Source organism: Callorhinus ursinus, unplaced genomic scaffold, assembly GCF_003265705.2.
Source record: "Callorhinus ursinus isolate GAN/ISIS: 27379988/994484 unplaced genomic scaffold, GSC_fseal_2.0 scaffold9, whole genome shotgun sequence".
Lineage (NCBI taxonomy): Eukaryota > Metazoa > Chordata > Mammalia > Carnivora > Otariidae > Callorhinus > Callorhinus ursinus.
In genome coordinates, this window is record NW_027397071.1 from 56,493,863 (window position 1) to 56,512,395 (window position 18,533).

Sequence of the window (18,533 nt, forward strand, 5' to 3'; positions counted from 1 at the left end):
GTAGGTGGATGCTTGGTGAGACCTCCCTTAGAACAAGCAGGTATTGTGGGAGACACCTCTGCCTGCAGCTGGTGTACAAGATGCAGATGCTACCCCCAGGAGTCGATGGTCTAAAGGGGAAGCAGGGCAAGGAGAAGACCGACTGCACTCTTACTCTCAGGGAGACTGAGGAGTTGGTCAGAGAACCTGAGGGGAGCCAGAGAGTGCCAGAGCACTCTCTGCTGGTGGTGGGCCCCAGAGCTGAGAGCTTCAAGGACAAAAGAGGCCAAAGGCGGTAGATGGTATGAGGGATAAGTAAAGTGCTGCTATGGGAATTCAGAGGAAGATCACTTATTTTCATTGCTGAAGACTCCATCATCATTGCCATTATCATCGTCCATGGAGCACTAGACCCACTTAATTATCACAGTGGCTCTGGAGCTCTTCGTACTGGCATCGTCCCCTTTTTACACATAAGAAAACTGAGAGTTAGAGTGCTCAGTCGTCCAAGACCCCTAAGTTAGAAGAGCCAGAACTCTAACCCCATCTGCAAGTTGACACTCGAGCTCTCCTTTGAAGGGCAGGTGGGACTTTCATCAGAGAGCCTGGCCTTCCAGGCAGAAGGGATTGCTTCAGGGATGAGAACCTCAAACAATGGAGTGTTTTCAGGAAATGTAAAACAAACCTGTTTGGCTGGAGAAATAGAGTATCAGGGAGTAGATAGAGATAAGGTAGAAAAAGAGCACAGTGAGATTGTGAAAGGCCTTGAATGTCAAGGAGTTTTTTACCCGAATTAGTGGGCTAGAGACTGATGAAAGTATTTGAAGCTAGCTTTGTCAGTTTTGCAGCCAAGGTGAGGATGAGGCCCGGACCATGGTAGAGACAACGCAAGGGGAAGAGAGAGGAAGAGATGGATGGGAGACAGCTTGCAGAAGCAGGATGACCAGAGTCGGATGACAGTGGAATAAGGACGCGAGGTCTGCAGGGTCATGTCTTTGCACCACCTGTATGGTGGTGACTTGAACAGAGGTGAAGGGAAGAGCAGTGAGGTTTGGGATGGAAGTTGGAATGAGTGTGATCATATGGTTGGCATGCGGATGTCATCGGTGATAGGTAGTTGGGGGATGTGGCAGAAGATTGGAATAAGGGGTTCGCTGAAACGAGAGAGAGAGAGACATGTCCTTTGGGTGGTCATCTTCCCAGAGGTAATAATTCAAACTGTTGAAGCAGCAGAGATCACAGCAGAAAGGCATGGCTTCAGCCCCAGGAAGACCCACATTGATCTGGTAGAACCCTGAACGGGGGAGCCACTGGAAGGAGAAAGGTGTTTGAGAAATAGGAAGAAAAGCACCGTGGTGTGATACTCAGAAAGTTCAGGGAATTTGGTGTCAAAACAGAGTAAGAGATGGGCAGCAGGCAGTGCTACAGAAAACCCATTCAGGAGCCCCTTGACGGACAGGCAGGGCTGTCATCTAGGAGGCCCGTGGCTCTGAGTCCCCGACCTTTAGGAAAATGATGCTTCAGGCTTCAGACTGCCTTCTTCATAAAGCGTATGAGCTTCGGGCAGCCACCACTGATTTCAGCCATAACTAGCTTCTGTGGCCTCTCTCTGGCCTCTCTGCTGTCTGTACTCTAGCTATTGGAGTTTTGACTGACCCTCAGGGCCCAGAAACTCCCATTGGTGGCCTTGCACAGAGCTCTCTTCTCCTTGCCTTTCCCCGTCTGCCCCCATCTGCAGGGCGCTGATCCCCTGCCAAGAGGCTGAAGACAACCAAGTGGGAGAAGAAACGAAGATTAAATTTCTCATCAATTCTTTCTAGTCATTAGAGATACTGCATCTTGTTGTACTAGCTGGAGCATCCAGCTTCAGAGAAAATACAGCTATACTCCTGGCTCCATCCTTAGAAGCAGGACCCAGATACATTTTTCCTTTCACTTGGGACTGAGAAAAATGATTCCCCCTTCTTTATTGTCCATCATCCAGGGTTTGTTGAATGAATGAGTCTGTTCTGGATGGAAAGAAGGTCATTAATATGCATAACTGAGATGTGAAAGAACAGCTTGGCACTCTGTGGCTAGCAGGGACTGAGGTATGCAAGTGCCTGATGAGTACGTGACCGTACCAGGTGCTCTAGGAGCATCCGTCTCCCTGGAAACGCAGATCCTGCTGCCTGCCAGGACTTGGCAGAGAGAGTCGGCTTCATGCCATGGGACAAGGCGCAGGGACTGGAGTGGGGTCCACACTGCAGCAACAGCCCTGCCCTCGCCGAATTTCTGATCAAGGCTGATTCAGCGGCCTCTCTGGCCTTCCCCATACTCACTTATAAAGTGGTGACAATAATTTAGTAATTCCTAGGGTGTTGTGAGAAGCAGATAACGCAGTGGATGTGAAAATGCTTTGTAAGTTGTAAAGTGCTACGCAAATATTATTATTCAAGCAGATCAGAAAATAGGGAAGTTTGTCCTTCGAGCTCAGCAGTCTCTCGAAGAGGGATTGTTGGGACGCTGTGCAAAAGTCTTAACTTTTCTTGGGATCATTTATAGAGGGGAATGTGACAAATGGCATAAACAGTACCGTAGGCCTTCTCTTGCTGCCTGGGGTTTAGATTTCTCTTCTGCTTTGTTCCCCTAAGAAAGACATCCTGTAGATACAATGGTCAAAACCAGCGTATCCATACACATATTTTCTGGTCCTACTCTGGAGGGGTGGTACTTCCAAACTCTTCGATTTGGAATGTTCTTTTCCAAGGAACTTTTGGAAGGATCTTAGAAAAGATATATTCTACAAGTGTGTGTTCATTTTTTGTTTCCTCCTCTCTAAGGGAAAGAGAAAAAAATTAACTTTTGGAGGGGTCTTCTGCTGGGGACCAGGCATTTGGCATACCACCTCCTTGCATCCCTTGGCAATCCCACCAGGTGGATGGTATTCATCTTATTTTTATCGATGAGGAGACCTAAGCCCAGAGAGGTGAAGCCACTTGCCTAAGGTAAGAGATGGGATTCAGACTGAGGTTTTTCTAGTTCCAAAATCAGTGCCTCTTTGACCACCCCGTGCTCTCTCCTTTCCAAAAAGTCAAGGATCTCCGAATTTCCTCCCCAGAACACTTTGATATTTGTGAACATGTGAGCAGTGGAGCTCTTTCACACCAGAAAGGATAGGCAGAGAAGGGCTCTCTTGGAGATGGGGACAAACCGTTACCGTTCTCAGGCAAGGAATGATCCCTTTCTGTCCCCTTGGAGCTTAATTGCAATGCTTTCCCACTTTATTAGTTTCCAGATTTCTGTGCCAAGTGCTTTAAAAGGCAGGTCAGGGAGAATTCTCTGCTGCCTGGCAGCTTGCCATTTGCCCCAGAATCTGTTGCTCGCTCGCTCGCTCGCTCACTCACTCGCTCGCTTGAAAGGGATCAACATTGAAGGCATTCTTCTGGGTAGTGAAATTTACATATCACAACCTTGCTGACTGTAGCAGAAATGCGGGCTGGGGGGGCGGGGGGGGGGGAGGAGTCCTGGGTAGGGCCCGAGCCTTTGCAGGGGGAGGGAAGAGCTGATTTTATTACCCAGGAATAAAAACATTGTGAGTAATGAATAAGGTCCGAAAGCAGTAAATCTGGAACTCCGGCGTTAGGTGTGTAATGTGTCAGAGAACAATTTAAACCTTCGCCTCTTCCGCAGAGGTGAGGTATTCGGGCCGCCTCTCGCAGCCCGAATCTCATTCAATGGTCTTTTAAGGGTTAGGATCACAAGAAGCCAAGTCCGGCTGGTTCATAATGATGATTTATGGCTGTGTTGCCGACTCCCCGACCCTTCTGTACAAGGGGATAGAGAAAATACATAATTTGTTGCTCATTAACTGCGAGATCTGTCAGGGCTGCCCCAGAAGCCATGTGGTCCTGGAGTCATGTGTCTGCTAAATGGCTTCAGCCTGGCCCTGTCCTTGAAAATACGCAATTGCTGTTCTGCGGTGGAAATCGTTTTTAATAACGATAGAAATACAGCTGATCCCCAATTTATGATGGTTTGAGTTACGATCTTTCAACTTTACGACGGTGTGCAAGCAATATGCATTCAGTAGAAGCCATACTTTGATTTTCAATTTTGATTTTTTTTTTCGTGGGCTAAGGATCCACGGTACGTGCTTTCTCGTGATGCTGGGCAGCAGCAGTGAGCCGCACCTCCCAGTCAAGCCGTGCGATCGCGAGGGTAAACAGCCTTTCTGTACCCACGCAACCATTCTCTTTTTCACCTTCAGTGCAGTATCCAATAAATTACCTGCGCTATTGTACACTTAATGCTTTATGGTAGTTGATCGTGCCCAACTGTAAGATAATGTCAGTGTTCTGAGCGTGTTTAAGGTAGGCTAGGTGAAGCTATGATGTTCAGGAGGTTAAGCGTATTCAGTGCATCTTTGACTTAAGATATTTTCCACTTAGGATGCGTTTATCAGGACGTAACCCCACCGTAAGTCGAGGAAGATCTGTAACAAAAAATTCTGTCGATATAGTCTGTTGTGTGTCTTTGAACTATCTGGGCTCTACTTCGGCTCTGTCACTTAGAAGCCTCAATTCCTTCAGCTAAGTGCCTGTCCCTCAGTGCCTTACCATCCTCAGCTGTACAATGGGTATAAGTTCTTCACAGAGTCACAGATCAAATGAAACTGTAAATTACGAAAGAAATGTACAAGGTTACTGCTGTTAATAGCTTTGTTATTAGGAATTTGAGATGCCATGATATTTTAATCTAAAGGTTTTCGGGTTACTTGAATTTTTTAAAAAGTTGAGCTTTATTTCTGCTATTTACTATTGGCCGTCTTTACCTCTTTCCCCTCCTGTGAGAGCAGGAAGCATTTTAACTGGCGGTTTGCTGGGTGCAGGCCTGTGACACTGAAACCAAAGTTTTAAGAATGAAGGGATGTTAGAGCTGAAAGGTGTCCTTGAGTTGTAATCCAAACCTTTCTCCCTGAAGTGGCCGAAGCAGAGAGGTGACTCGCCTGAGATTAATCAGTAAATTCATGTGCGAGATGCTGGTTGGCAGTGCAATGCCACGTGTTCTTTTTCAGCATCAAAGAGGAAGTCAGGCTCAAGCCAAGTCAGTTTAGAGTTTCTTAATTTGTGGCCGTGACACATCAAGGGACTCAGGAACCATCCAAGGGCAGGGACTGTGCATGGGGCCTTGGTTCTGTCCCGTAGCCGTGGCATCATCTCTGAGGAAGTACTGTCCTCTGCTTTTGCTTATTACCTTTGCTTGGTGGGGAGGCCAGTGGTGGACGTAGCACAGGAGAGTTGAAAATGAATGTCATTGCAATTATGAAGTGATAAATTACAGGGTTGAGCGCCCTCATTTTGCAAATGGAGACACTGGCTTATCTCAGATTCACTCAGTGAGTAGGGACTTGAACCCTGGCCACTGCCTCCGAGTGGAGTGGCTGTGTCCCTGCCTCCAAAGTCATGTGAGCATGATTTATAAATAAAGAAGAAAGAGCATGATGGTGGTAGTGAACATCTGGAACTTGTTAGCCTGTAAGGTTACACAGGGTAAAAGTATAAACAGGTTCAAAGGGGAATTAGACCAGCAATGGTAGGAAAGAATGCTGGGTGGGGAGCTAGAACACCTGGGTCCAATCTTTCCTTGTGAGTTAATTTGGACCTCAGTTTCTTCCATGTATAATGGACCCTTTCATTTCTGACGTGCTATGCTTCTCAGGTTTTAATCTCTGCAACATGTTATCAAAGGGCTTTTGGCAATATTTAGAGGATATTTCCAGTTTTGTAATAAAACAACTATGAAGACTACGGTCCTGCTTTCATTCATTCATTCATTCATTCATTCAACCAGTAATGTCTGAGCACATCTGTGAGATCAGGTGCTCTCCCAGAGAATGGCTAAGCCAGGACTGCGCTGGACTGGTCTTTGACCATCTCTCTGTAACATAGAATCACACTCAGTGCAATCTGGGAACCAAAGCGTGGCTCTTAGAAATAATCAAGTATTTATAAACACAGAATCGCTGTATACACGTTAGCAGTGCTGGTGGCTGTTCTCACTCCCACACCTGCTGGTCCCTGGGCATCCCCCCGCTGCACTTGGGAGCCCTTGAGAACTTGGACCAGACCCCATGCCTTGACCCCTTCCCCAGCTATAAAACAATATAGCTTTGAAAAGGAGTGCCCGGATATGTCCGTCTATTACTTCCCTCACGGTTGGGAACATGATCTGCGCTCCCTGAAGGAGCAAGTGTGGCTCATCACCCTGCCCTGTGAGAAACTGTAAAAGGAGCTCTGTGGTACGTGATGAGCTGACGGTTGCTGTCCCTGGACTGTGGTTGCCATCAGGAAGTGGCCAGGGCTGTGTGATGGAGTTAAGACAAGGGCAGCAGGCTGTGTGGTTGGGCGTGACCAGAGCCCTCTGCCATGTAGGCGTCACGGGCAGTGGCCTTATGGAGAACAAGCTGGACCCCCGGTCTTACTGTAAAACCGGGCAGTTTGGGTTGAGCTGCTTCCCCTGTCTGAGCTTCAGCCACACCTGTCTCATGGCTGTTGTCAGGATTTCATGAAATAAAGCCTATAGGAGCGATCCCCCATATGCAGTGGGTAAACAGTAACTGGTGGCTTTTCTTTTCCCAGACTTGAGAAGCCTCCCCTAAGTGTTAGGAGTCAACACGGTAGGATGGGGGAAGGGTATGAAAGCCGAGACTCACTGGCTTTCCTCTAGGATTGAGGAGATGGGAGACAATGGCTGCAGACTTGGAAATTTGCAAACACCAAAGGGCATGATGTTACAAGTTCCTTGGTTTGTGGGCCAGTGTTCTCATCACAGCATTCTTCTCGGAAGGAAAAACGAAAGAATCACTTTATGTGACCCAGGTCATTTCTCATCCATGTTACCAGATTTAAACCAACGACTTGGCAAGGGCGTGTGCAGCCTCCTTTCATGGAGAAGGAAACCAGAGCTTGGAGAGGTTGTCATGGCTAAGCGACACCAGGCAGGTGGCAGAGCCGGGACTCAAACCCAAGACATGGTCTTGGGCATTCACCTTCCTATAGAAACCCCTACCATGGCTCAGTGTTGACACAAGGCTGGTGATCCCTGACTCTGAAGCCCAGTATCCTGAGATTGGCTCAGATCCTCTGACGTTCTGGCCACCAAGCCTTAACCATGTCCTTGATTGTTCATCTAATCTTTTTTCCTATATCTGGGTCTTTATTTGTCTCTTTCTTTGTTAAAAATAATACATATAACTGTTATATATAACATACATATATATATTTTTTTAAAGATTTTATTTATTAGAGAGAGAGAGAGAGAGCACAAGCAGGGAGAGTGGGAGAGGGAGAAGCAGGCTCCCCGCCGAGCAGGGAGCCCGATGCGGGGCTCGATCCCAGGACCCTGAGATCATGACCCGAGCCGCAACCCACTGAGCCACCCAGGGGCCCCAACATATATATATATATTTTTAAATATTATATGTTTATGTATAAATATTTTTGATTGTATATTTTTGTTTTTACGAAGTTACCATATGGCCATGTGGGACTTTTTCAAAAAGGGAAAAATGGCCATGTTAGCAGTCCTGTATTTCCGCCCATGCATATTTCTGTCCATATATTTCTCAAATAGAAAATTGAGATTTTCTTTTTTTTTTTAAGATTTTATTTATTTGAGAGACAGAGTGAGCGTGTACATGAGGGGGAGGGGCAGAGGGAGAGGGAGAGGCAGGCCCCCTGCTGAGCAGGGAGCCAATTTGGGGCTCAATCCCAGGACTCTGGAATTATGACCTGAGCCAAAGGCAGATGCTTAACCAACTGAGCCACCCAGGCGTGCCGCAAATTGAGATTTTCTATATTATAGCCTGCCATTATATAGTGAACATTCTTTTATGTCACTAAATATCCTTTACCACCTCCGCTTGGATGACAGGCCTCGATACTGCCTAATTCCCCTGTTGGTTTCCTTTCAGATCATCACTGGGGAGTTCTACCGTATCTATTACCTGAAGGAGAAGTCCCGGTCAACGATTCAAAACCCCTATGTGGCGGCCCTCTATAAGCAGGTGGGCTGCTTCCTCTTCGGCTGTGCCATCAGCCAGTCCTTCACAGACATTGCCAAAGTCTCCATAGGGCGCCTGCGTCCTCACTTCCTGAGTGTCTGCAACGCTGATTTCAGCCAGATCAACTGCTCCGAGGGCTACATTGAAAACTACAAATGCAGAGGTGACGACAGCAAAGTCCAGGAGGCCAGGTGAGTCACCGCCTACCATGGCCACAGTGTGCACGCTCCGGATACAGGCAGTTCAGGGAACACTACATGAGGTGCCAAGCTCAGTGCTGAGCTTTGGTTTCAAGGGGTGAATAAGGCATAGTCCCCATTCTTAAGGAACTCAGGGTCAAATGATTTAGATACATAGATAAATAAGCAGTTACGGTAGAACACTGGTAAGTCCATGCATCTATCCATCCATCCATCCATCCATCCATCCATCCATCCATTCTTTTGCTTACTCACGCATCCACGGGTGCCTGCTAGGTTCTAGACAGTGTGTCCAAAGCATGACAAATGATGCAGAACCACACAAGATAGTGCTGCTGTCAAGGTCACAGTCTAGGGAGGGAAGACAGACAGGCAAATAAGTGTCAGGAGTGTGAATATGGCCCTTACATGGCCCTCTCTTGCTCTTGCAGGAAGTCCTTCTTCTCTGGCCACGCCTCCTTCTCCATGTACACTATGCTGTATTTGGTGGTAAGTACCTTCCTTCTGATTCCAAGCCCCAGCTTAAATCTCTTCTGTGCAGAAAGCCCTTGGGATGGTTAGGGATAGACTTCATTGTGAAATCCTTGAAAGAGAAGTTAGCTAGGAAAATGAGGTTCTGTTTTGAGCTCTGCCATAGCATCAGTGAGAAGTTGTTTTATTTTCTAGGTGTTTCCCATCTTTCAAATAAAATTAACATTTATCGTAGCTGTTTGATAAGGATTGTGCACCCATTTTGAAGTTAAAAAGTGACAAAGACACTCATATCACGCTTTATGGTAAAAAGCCCTGTTTTCTGAATATCAATTTAACTCAGTTGACCCTTCCAGGCACCCTAGGTTATAAGTAATATTATCTCTTTTGTGGGAAAGGATTACTAAGTAAGGCTCGGAGAGTTCAAGTGAACTGTCAGAATTTACACGGACACTAGCACTATTGCTCACATCCAAGCCCTGTCATCAAATTCCTTGTGGTGTTCGCCATGCCAGCCCTCCTCCATTCCCTACTGAGGGAAAGGCTTTAAAAATTATCATTATCTGATAACTTAGAGTGATTTCAAGTGTGACAGAAAAATTCTGCCTCCGTGAGCACACGTGATCTCATAATAACATGGTGAGGCACGACACGTGTATCCCTGCTGCTGGGATCCAGAGACCAAGGCCCCGGGAGGCTAAGCAGTGTGATGGGGGTGGGGGGGGTCCCTCAGCTAGTGGTGGGGCCATGATCTGAACCCCTGTGTCACCCCTCCCATGGCCATGTCTGTTCTGACTTCCTTAAAGGCGCTGGGACAGTGTAGATCCACCTCTCCAGCTGCAGCACAGAGGGCGGCTGGTCTGTTTCTCTTTGTGAGTTACATACGGTCCCCTGCCTTTCCTCTCCCCTTGAATGAGGTCCCTGTGCCAAGGCACTTCCTGCTTTCGGCCCCTTTGATGAAGAGCAAGAAGGCGCTGAGAGGTCAGACGTAGCTCAGGGGATCGTAAGCTGTTTGCAGAGAGAACGTTTTGATTTTGACTTACTTAAAAAACATAATTAGGATTTGGAAAAACTAGCAGAAGGGTTTTGTTTTGTTTTGTTTTCCCTTGCAATCCTTTTCAAGCCCGGAGGCCTCCGGGCTTCCCATTACCTGGGATCCAGAGCTGAAAGGTGGGCCCTGAAAAGCCTCAAGCGGGGATTTTATTTATTCACGAATCGTGTGCCCCTCCCTTCTTCGTTTGTTGTTATTGTTTTGCTTTTGCTTTGCTTTTAGAAAGCTAATTTAACGAAGATACTTAGTTTCCTATTTCATTTTTTTATAGTTTACCTGGGTCTGGAAGCAATTTTACAAATGTAATTTCGGTGTTTTGCAAAGGTGCTTGGAGGAGTGGGTCTGTGTTCATTTTTCTCCCATTCCTTCATTTTCCAAGAGAAGAATACTGGGTAATTTTGAAACCCACTCTGTGCACTGTATGCTCTACAGCCGCCAAAAAGATAAAGGTGCTGACCTGTTTCTGGTGCCTTCTGTGTACCAGGCACTGGGGCAAGTTCACACCACAGCATTTGGTTCTCTCAGTAACTCGATGAGATGCATTTTGATTACCTCGTTTTCAGCTGGAAACCAACCAACCAACCCGAATCTTAAGAATTTTGGTAATAAAAGTTCCATCTCCTGTAAAAGGGAGAAAATGGATTTGAAGGCTCGTCTTGATGACACCAGGATCACTGTCTGTTCTTTTCGTGGTACTGCTCTTCAAAACACAAAAACAACCCCACCAGGATAAACTTAAAAGAATATAAGTTCCCAGGGTGCCTGGGTGGCTCAGTTGGTCAAGCCGGGGTCCTGGGATCGAGCCCCTGCATCGGGCTCCCTGCTCAGTGGGGAGCCTGCTTCTCCCTCTGCTTGCTGCTCCCCTGCTCATGCTCGCTCTCCCTCTCTCTCTCTCTGTGTCAAAATAAATAAAATCTTAGAAAAAAACAAAACAAAACAGAATATAAGTTCCCAACCCTAACTTCCATCTACCCTAACGGCAACCTGCCTTTCTTCAGATCTGCTTTAATGGAGGACCTGCCCTCTCGCCCCCACCCCCACGACCACCTCCTACCGGCGGTGATTACAGCCAGAGACTTCCTCTGCAGGGGTGAGGAGTGAGGGGTAGATTCGGACCGGACGTCTGTTCGCATCTTTGAGGGAGATAAAAATTATAGTGCCTGTATGTTTCTGGAAAGAAGGAAGGGAAGGAGGCAGGGGAAGAGGGTGGGAGGAAGAGAAGAGCCTCCTTAGTCCTCCATCGCCCTAGCATCTTAACTGCACACGCACACACAGCTGTGCACACACCATACACTGGAGAAGCCTTGCAAATGCACACATTTTAACATGCACAACTCACGGATACCCATATATGCAACATATAAACATAGGGCTCTATTTTTAGCTCTCAGGTTATCTTGCCCTGAAACAACCCCTGAGGCTAGATTCCAGGGAGGACAGTGCTCTTCGGCAGGCTGGCTTCTACGTGATGCTACGCAGAGGTCTCAACCCTCTGAATGTCCAATGTGCAAAGCTTCTTTAGAGCACCATTGCTGCCTGTCAGGGTCTGTGGGAAATGCTGCACTCAGAGCAGCAGCCCCTGGCCCGTTCCCCAGTGCTTCTCTGTGGAGCTTCAGGAAGTGGAGGTGGGCGGAGGAGACCCTGGCCTCCCCCAGTGCAGCTTCCCTGGGGGCCTTGAGGAAAATCACCTTTGAACCAGTTGGGTGTAGCATTGATGGCATTTGCCCTCAGGGTCTGGCAGACCTGGGTGATTCCGCCACCTCATGACTAGCTCTGGAACCTGGGGTTGCTTACTTAGCTTTCCTGCCTCAGTGTTAGTCCTCTGTAAAGTGGAGACAGTCATGTCTCTTTTGCAGGATTGCTGCTACTTTTCATCTCTAGACCCCACTTTCTTCATCTGTCAGATGAAAGAGTGGAGTTACATGGTATCTACTTATTTCTCAATCTCTGCGGTTCTATTTGAAGGAAGTTTGAACTACCCCAGGCAGTGCAAGAAAAGATGGGAAGCCGTCAGAGACAAACTTACGCTCTCGTTATCTTGGCGTTCAGAAGGGGGCGGGCGGGAAGCACCAGCCCCCTCTCCTCTGGGCCTGTCGGCAACATCTGCGTCTGAAGCCTCCCGTGGCTCTGAAGGACACTCCACGTTAGGTTTTCATTTGTAAAATGGTTAGCTTGGAAAAACCATGCCCCAAACACCAAATTATCTCCGGGCATAGAAGCTTACAGATGAGGTTAAGGCATGTTAGCGATTAATGCAGCTGCTAATAAGAAAAACCCACAGCAGATAAAAGCATGCGTGCTGCTTTTCTAGCCCTGAGTCCTGGCCTAAGCCCCAGAGAGCCACATCTGGACCAGCCTTGTACCTCCACGGTCAGGGATCGAGGATGACTTGGCTTTCTGGGTAAAATGCCAACACCCGCACAGGCCCCGGTCTGTGGGGCCTACCTGGTGTTGTCTGTTGTGCCAGGCACTCTGCTACCTCCCAGGGCTACTAACGTGAATCAGCCCTGGGCCCGGCCCTCAAGGAGCTCAACGTGGGTTCAAAACTCGGAATATCAGCACATATTTAACGGGTGACTGTGATAGACCAAGCAGCACTCTAGGGGTGGGGATGTAGACCTTGGGAAGTCATGGGCACAGGCCTTGGGGTGCTCAGTCTAGGGGAGCAAGTAGACGATGACAGCAGTTTGGTACACTGTGCAGGGGGTTGGGGGGGGGCAGGTATAGGTCCTTATGGAAACTTAGAGTCGTGGCACCTAAGCCAGCCTGGGGTGGAGGGTGGCGGAAGCTGGGGAAGGCTGCCAGTAGGGTGACGATGGGCAGATTGGAAGAACCGCCTGTGTGCAGGTGAAAAGGAGGGCGGTGATTTGCAAGCTGCAGGTTTTCAGTTTAGTCCAGCTGTGGTGGCCAGTAGGAAGCAAGGAGTGGAGGGTGCAGTGAGAGCTGGGAGGACTTTCAGGATCAGCCGCCCCAGCCCCTCCTCCTGCAGCTCAGATCAGGCAGCAGCTGGTTGGTGGCCAGGCCTCTCCTTTGCCACCACGCCTCCCTCCCAGAACGAGCACCTTGCCCCCCTGCCTTCTTCAGGGTGCTTTGTCAGAGAAGCCTTCCCTGGCCCCTCCTGTGATACTCCCTAAGTCCCTTTGCAGCCTTATTCCCGCCCCCCCACCCAATTTCTCACCGTCTGACGTCTATATTCATTTCTCTGCCAGATAAATTGTAAGCTTCGTGAGGAGGGATGCTTTTGTCTCTTGATTCACCACTGTATCCCACCATCCTACACAGGGTCTGACACTTAGTTAAGTATGCAGTGAATATTTGATGAGTGAGTGAGTGAGTGAATGAATGAATGACTCAATCGCAGGCCTTCTACATCCCCAAGCCATGCTCCTTCCCATTCCGGTCAGAATTGTGTTCATCCCTCATCCCTGAATTGATCGATCGAAAAGGACCTGGGTGGTGTAGGGAGGGCCTTTGCCGCCTCTTTGCCGAACTCTTGATGTATTGACTCTTTCCTGGGGTGCCCGTGGGGACTGTTTATGTGTCAAAGGGTTTGTCGGATACCAAGGAAACAGGGAAGTGGCTGTCCTCTGACAGCCATGTTCCCTGGCCTGTGGCTGTTAGTCATTGAGGTTTTGTTCAGCATGGTTAGAATCCTGGAGCGCTGGGGTTGGTATGCCCACGAGACATGCCCACAGATCCTGGGAGTGTCTGGTGAAACCCCCTGCAGGGACAAGATTGTGGTTTCTATGGGGAATAAGCCACCATATCAGATGTAGATGTTTTCCCTTGTCTTTCCCCTCGCCTGTATCCATCCATCATCCATCCACCCATCTGTCTGTCCATCCATCCATCTGGCAGTTTCTGAGCCAGCCCTTGTGTGAGCACCCGGGGACACCAAACAACTTCCTATTTGTCGTGGAAAGCCTAAAAAGTAAATAGTCTCAGAACAGGTGGATGAGGTCTCCAACTCAGGTGGACTGAGGCACAGGGCCCCGCGGGGAGGGCTGCTAACTCCACTCTGAGGGGTACTGACTGCACAGTTCACAGGTTCTCCTTAGCTTGCAATCGGGGCAGAGATTCTAATGCTCTCACTCTTAGAAAAGCTACACACTTGCATTTTAGATGCGGGCCTTACAAAAGCATGTGACAGATGGATTCCAGGAGCACGTGCATCCAGACATCCCCTACAGGCTGTCCTGTAGTCCACGACAGTCCCGTAGTCCCCTCACATTGCTTTTCTCCTCAGGCAGAATACCAGTAAGACCAATACTTTGTGTGCAGAGCACTAATTCCCTCCAAAGGAAGCCAGGTTCTGTGATTAGAGCTCATACTTAGAAAAAGACACATCTTACTCAGGGTAAAACATGGCTCTCTGTTACCTTGAGCAAATGACATGGCCTTTTGGCTTTGATCTCTTCCATCTGTAAAATGGGCACAGTGGTGTCTACCCAACAGGATGGTTGGATAATTGCAGGTAAGGTCATGTAAAGCGCCTAGAACAGTGTCTGGAACAGTGCTCAACAAACTGGTAGTTTCTTTTTCTCCCCCTGATCATGATAGAAAACAAGAGCCGATTCCCTCCTGAAGGAGGAGAAAAGTTGGCTAAAAATTCTTCTTTTGTCCTGAAAGCAGTTGAATAACTTCCCAGAGAGAAATTCCAGTTCTGCCCCACGTAGACAAGTCACCAGGCACATGAACCAGAGCCAAGCGTGAGCCATGGCGGAGATGAGAAAAGGGAGAAAGTTCCTCCCTGTGGGTGTCAGTGATCTGGACAGACTTCCCGGGAGAGAGCAGGCAGGGATGTAAGGAAGGACAAAAGCCTCCTTTTCACTCTGAGCAGAGCAGTCCCAAGAGCAATGGAAATGAAGAGGACAGTAGGGACCTGTTTCGCCAGTATGCAAATCATGTAATGAAACACAAATGACTTAGCAAGAACCCGGTGTGACTCACCCCACATCTGACTTTGCTGGTTCAGACCAGAGGAGCCAGCCTGAGTTCAGCCAGACCTCTCCAAAGAGGTTTTGTTGGAATTCCACAGGACCCCAGTTTTGAAGCTAGGACCAGGAAGGAGGAGAGAACTCCATTTATGGAGTGAGTTCCGTGTGCTGGGGACTTTCACATACATCCTTTTGGGGATGGGGGCTCACGGGCGGACACGAAGCTTTCTGTTGTAAACTTCCTGTCTATAGTCGGCCGTTTTATTTCAGCAATTGGAAGAAACATCTTAGTACAAGAACGAGATTTCATTTTTAATTTTGATATTCTTTTTTTTTTTCAGGGAGGGAGTTAACTTTATAAGTGTGTCTTTCACAATTTTGAGCAGAATAGATGCTTGCGACAGGTGTTTATTTTTTATTTTATTTTTTTTTAAAGATTTTATTTATTTATTTGACAGAGAGACACAGCGAAAGAGGGAACACAAGCAGGGGGAGTGGGAGAGGGAGAAGCAGGCTTCCCGCGGAGCAGGGAGCCCGATGTGGGGCTCGATCCCAGGACCCTGGGATCATGACCTGAGCCGAAGGCAGACACCCAACGACTGAGCCACTCGGGCGCCCCTGTGTTTATTTTTTAAATGAACGAATCTCATTACATAAGAGAAAGCAGAACTTCAGAGAAGCAGGGTGACATCCTACAGATGGCATGGAGCAGAGAAAAGATTCAAATTTAGTTTTGCTCTGATTAAATCAGACCCTTTTCTGCAATGTCACACTGACGCTTAGAAGTGGATTCTGCCAGCCCAGAGGCCTTCAGGCAGATGGGGAAGTAAAGACAGATAAGTCAGGACCGCAGGGCTGTTGACCTCTGTGAGAGGTCAAGGCAACTCAGCCTTTCTGGTTTTGTCCAGCTCTGCTTAGCTCTTTCCTAACCACCCTTTGCAGGCTGCCTAGGGCTTTTCCTGAGGCCCTGCAGAAATTCTGACTCCAGGCAAGTCTCCTTACTATTTGGTCCAGGACAAGGGCCGCAGTATAGTTGTGGTCCGGAGTGTGACTTCCTCCTGTGCAATGGGAACGAATGCAGTCTCCTGCCCCTTGTCCCGTCCCCAGGTGCAGGTTTCCAAGGGAGCAGGGTGCTCCAGAAAGTTATCTCCGGCCACAGTGAGGCCCAAGCCTCTGGTACGGAGAGCCTCACAAGAACTGAGCTATGAACCAGCAAAAGCCAATCCATTTAGCAGTAGGATTGGTGGGGCACGGAAGGACTTACCAGATCCTTTGGTCAACCTCAAAGCCTATTGCGACCAGCTTCTCAGATCAGAAGTAGGCACGATGTGGAAGGTCACTGTGCAATCTTTTGCTTTAGTAATCTTGTTTTGGTGAAATCAAGCACAGTCAATGAGTAAATCTCATTCACCAAGGCAAAGGGTGATACAGATTTCCTAAGAGCACCTTGAATGCCCAGTCCTGTGAGTCTCATTTGATCCTGGCAACCCCGAGAAAGAGATACTCTTGTACCTGTTTCCCAGATGAGAAGTTGAGGGACCACCCACTTAGGAAGTGATAGAGTCAGGGCTGCTTCCTCCCCCCCCCCCCCCCCCCCCCAAATTCATGCTACTCTTGCTCTGCTCGCCCCTGCAGCCCCAGCTGCAGACGCCAAGGTCAGTCCTGAGACCTTGACCTGGATCAAGGTGTTGGTTGCTGGTGGGTAGTGAGGAGCAAGCTTCAGCGTGCTGCTGGCCGTTCCATATCTGACGGCTTCTGCGGCGCATTCTTTGCCCGTGGCCCCTGCTCCGTTCTCATTCATAAGCACTCCCTTCCTGAAGCTCTCCTGGTGACTGGTCTCTTCCTCCCTCCTCAAGGTCCTCTCCTGTATATATTTTTTTTCTTTTCTTAAGCGCCAGCCTTTAGTTTCTGAGTCAGTGGAAGGGGAGATGTGTGCCATGTCCGGTTGGGAAACCCACCCTTCCTCTGCCCCACCCTGATTTCCAAGGCCCATGACCTAAACTCAGCGTGGCGGGGGGGGGGGAGGGGGGGGATTTCAAACAAGCCTTTTCTGAGGATCTGCAGATGATTGTATTTGTGAGAAGACCTAAGGTTCAGTGAGATTTTTCTGATGAGCACCTGGTGTTCTTTCTGTCCCCGACCCGGCCCTTGCCTGCTGCCAAAATGCTGGAGGAAGGCCAGATTACGGTAGGCACAATGCAAACAGGCTGTCGCTTTTGCCCCGAGGCTTGTGTTAAGCGGGGAGCTACGCCAGCGTCCTCCCATCCCCGCTCCTGGAAGGAGAGGATCTTTTGATTCACGATTGCAGAATCCACTGCTGGCTCATTTCTGCACAAACGAGGGGTAGCCTTTGACCTACAGGTTATTTTTTACAGTACTGAGGGCCTTGCTTAAAATCATTTTAATTTTTCACCATCTGCTTACAGTAACGTTTCCCAATTGTGATTCAATAGATAGATACTCTGTAAACCGTCATGTATTGTCAGTAGTAAAATTAAGGATTTCCTATAGAGCATTTACCATCTTTGGTTAAAAGACCGTTAGTGTTCCGTGGAGTATGGTTTGAGAAAGACTGACCTGCTAAGTAAAAGCCAGGTTCCTTAGTTTGATATCCACACCCTTCCTGAGCCCCCCTTTGCCTCTGTAGCCCTGTGGTTATCAGTTCCCCCACCCCCACCCTGAAGAGCTGTACTGAAAGCTGTGAGGTTCTCCAGAACGCTGGCTTCTTTCTAGGCCATTGCTCTGCCTGGAATACACACCCCTCACTGCTGTCCCCTCAACTCCTAGCAAATGCAGATTCATCTTTAGGACTCAAGTCACGTGCCTGTTCCCCTGTGACTGACCCTGGTTCCCCAATTTTCTTCGTAATTCCTAGGAAACCAGTAAGTGCCCTTGCTTGTTTTCATGGATTCCCCCAATGAATGAACGCTCTGTAGGGCAGGAATTATAGCTTCCCATTTCTGTATCCTTAGCATCTGTTGGAGTGCCTGGCTTATTTGTTGGTTGGTTGGTTTTCTGGCTAGTTGTACAGCTTTGGCCTTTTAGGTGATTTTTAGCATAATTTCTTTCAAGTCTTTTCCTCCAGATCTTTTTAGGACATCCCTAGGAATCTGATGGGATTTATGTATCAACTTTAGGAGCTTTTAAGTTGAGTGTTTATAAATAAAAATTCTAGCTGTCTGTTCAACTTGTCCTTTATGTCCCTTACTTCATACAGGGTCCCGTGTAGTTCTTGGTAAGCTAATTACTGTTTATAGAATCACGTCGGCTGCTGTGAGGATTTTACCTCTTCTTGTAGATTTTTAACCGGTTATGTTTTACATGGGAGAAACTGTTGACCTTTATCGCTTGTTTAGCAGCCAACATCAGTGCATTCTTTATTATTATTTTTCATTTGTTATTCTTAGATTGCCCAAGAATGCATTCATAGACTTTCATAATGATTATAAAGTTGTCTGCTGTTGTGTAGGCCTAGGTTTGGAAGTCGTCTTCCAGGTAGTTTGAGGAGTCAGTGCTAGGCAGTCTTCCCCCTAGCGAGTCGCTTGACATGTGACCTGGGGCAAGTTTCTTCCCCTCTCAAACCCTAAATATCTTCATCAGTAAAGTGAGCAAGGTGGACATCTAAGATCTCTTCCAGCTGGAATGTTTTATGAGCCGTGATTAGCAAGGGTGGCTCCGGAAATTTCCACTTGTCTTTCGCCTCAGGACCAGTCACTGACTTGCTCCTTCCTGTCCGCCAGAAGGAGGGTGTCCCTTTGTCTCAGGAAGGGCTGAGGCCTGCCTCTGCCTCTGTCCCAGGTCTATCTTCCAGCCATCAGCTCCTCCCCTCCGCTCTCTTCCCCTTTCTCCTG

The 18,533-nt window shown here is 48.2% G+C and overlaps 1 protein-coding gene across 1 annotated transcript in view; it reads left to right on the forward strand.

The window, feature by feature from the left end:
- The window catches only part of PLPP3 (phospholipid phosphatase 3), an 83,241-nt gene that overhangs the window by 48,442 nt on the left and 16,266 nt on the right, over window positions 1-18,533 (forward strand). The window contains exons 3-4 of the mRNA XM_025871722.2: window positions 7,934-8,214; window positions 8,655-8,712. Coding sequence (XP_025727507.1) covers window positions 7,934-8,214; window positions 8,655-8,712 — 339 coding nt within the window. The remainder of the gene's footprint in view (window positions 1-7,933; window positions 8,215-8,654; window positions 8,713-18,533) is intronic.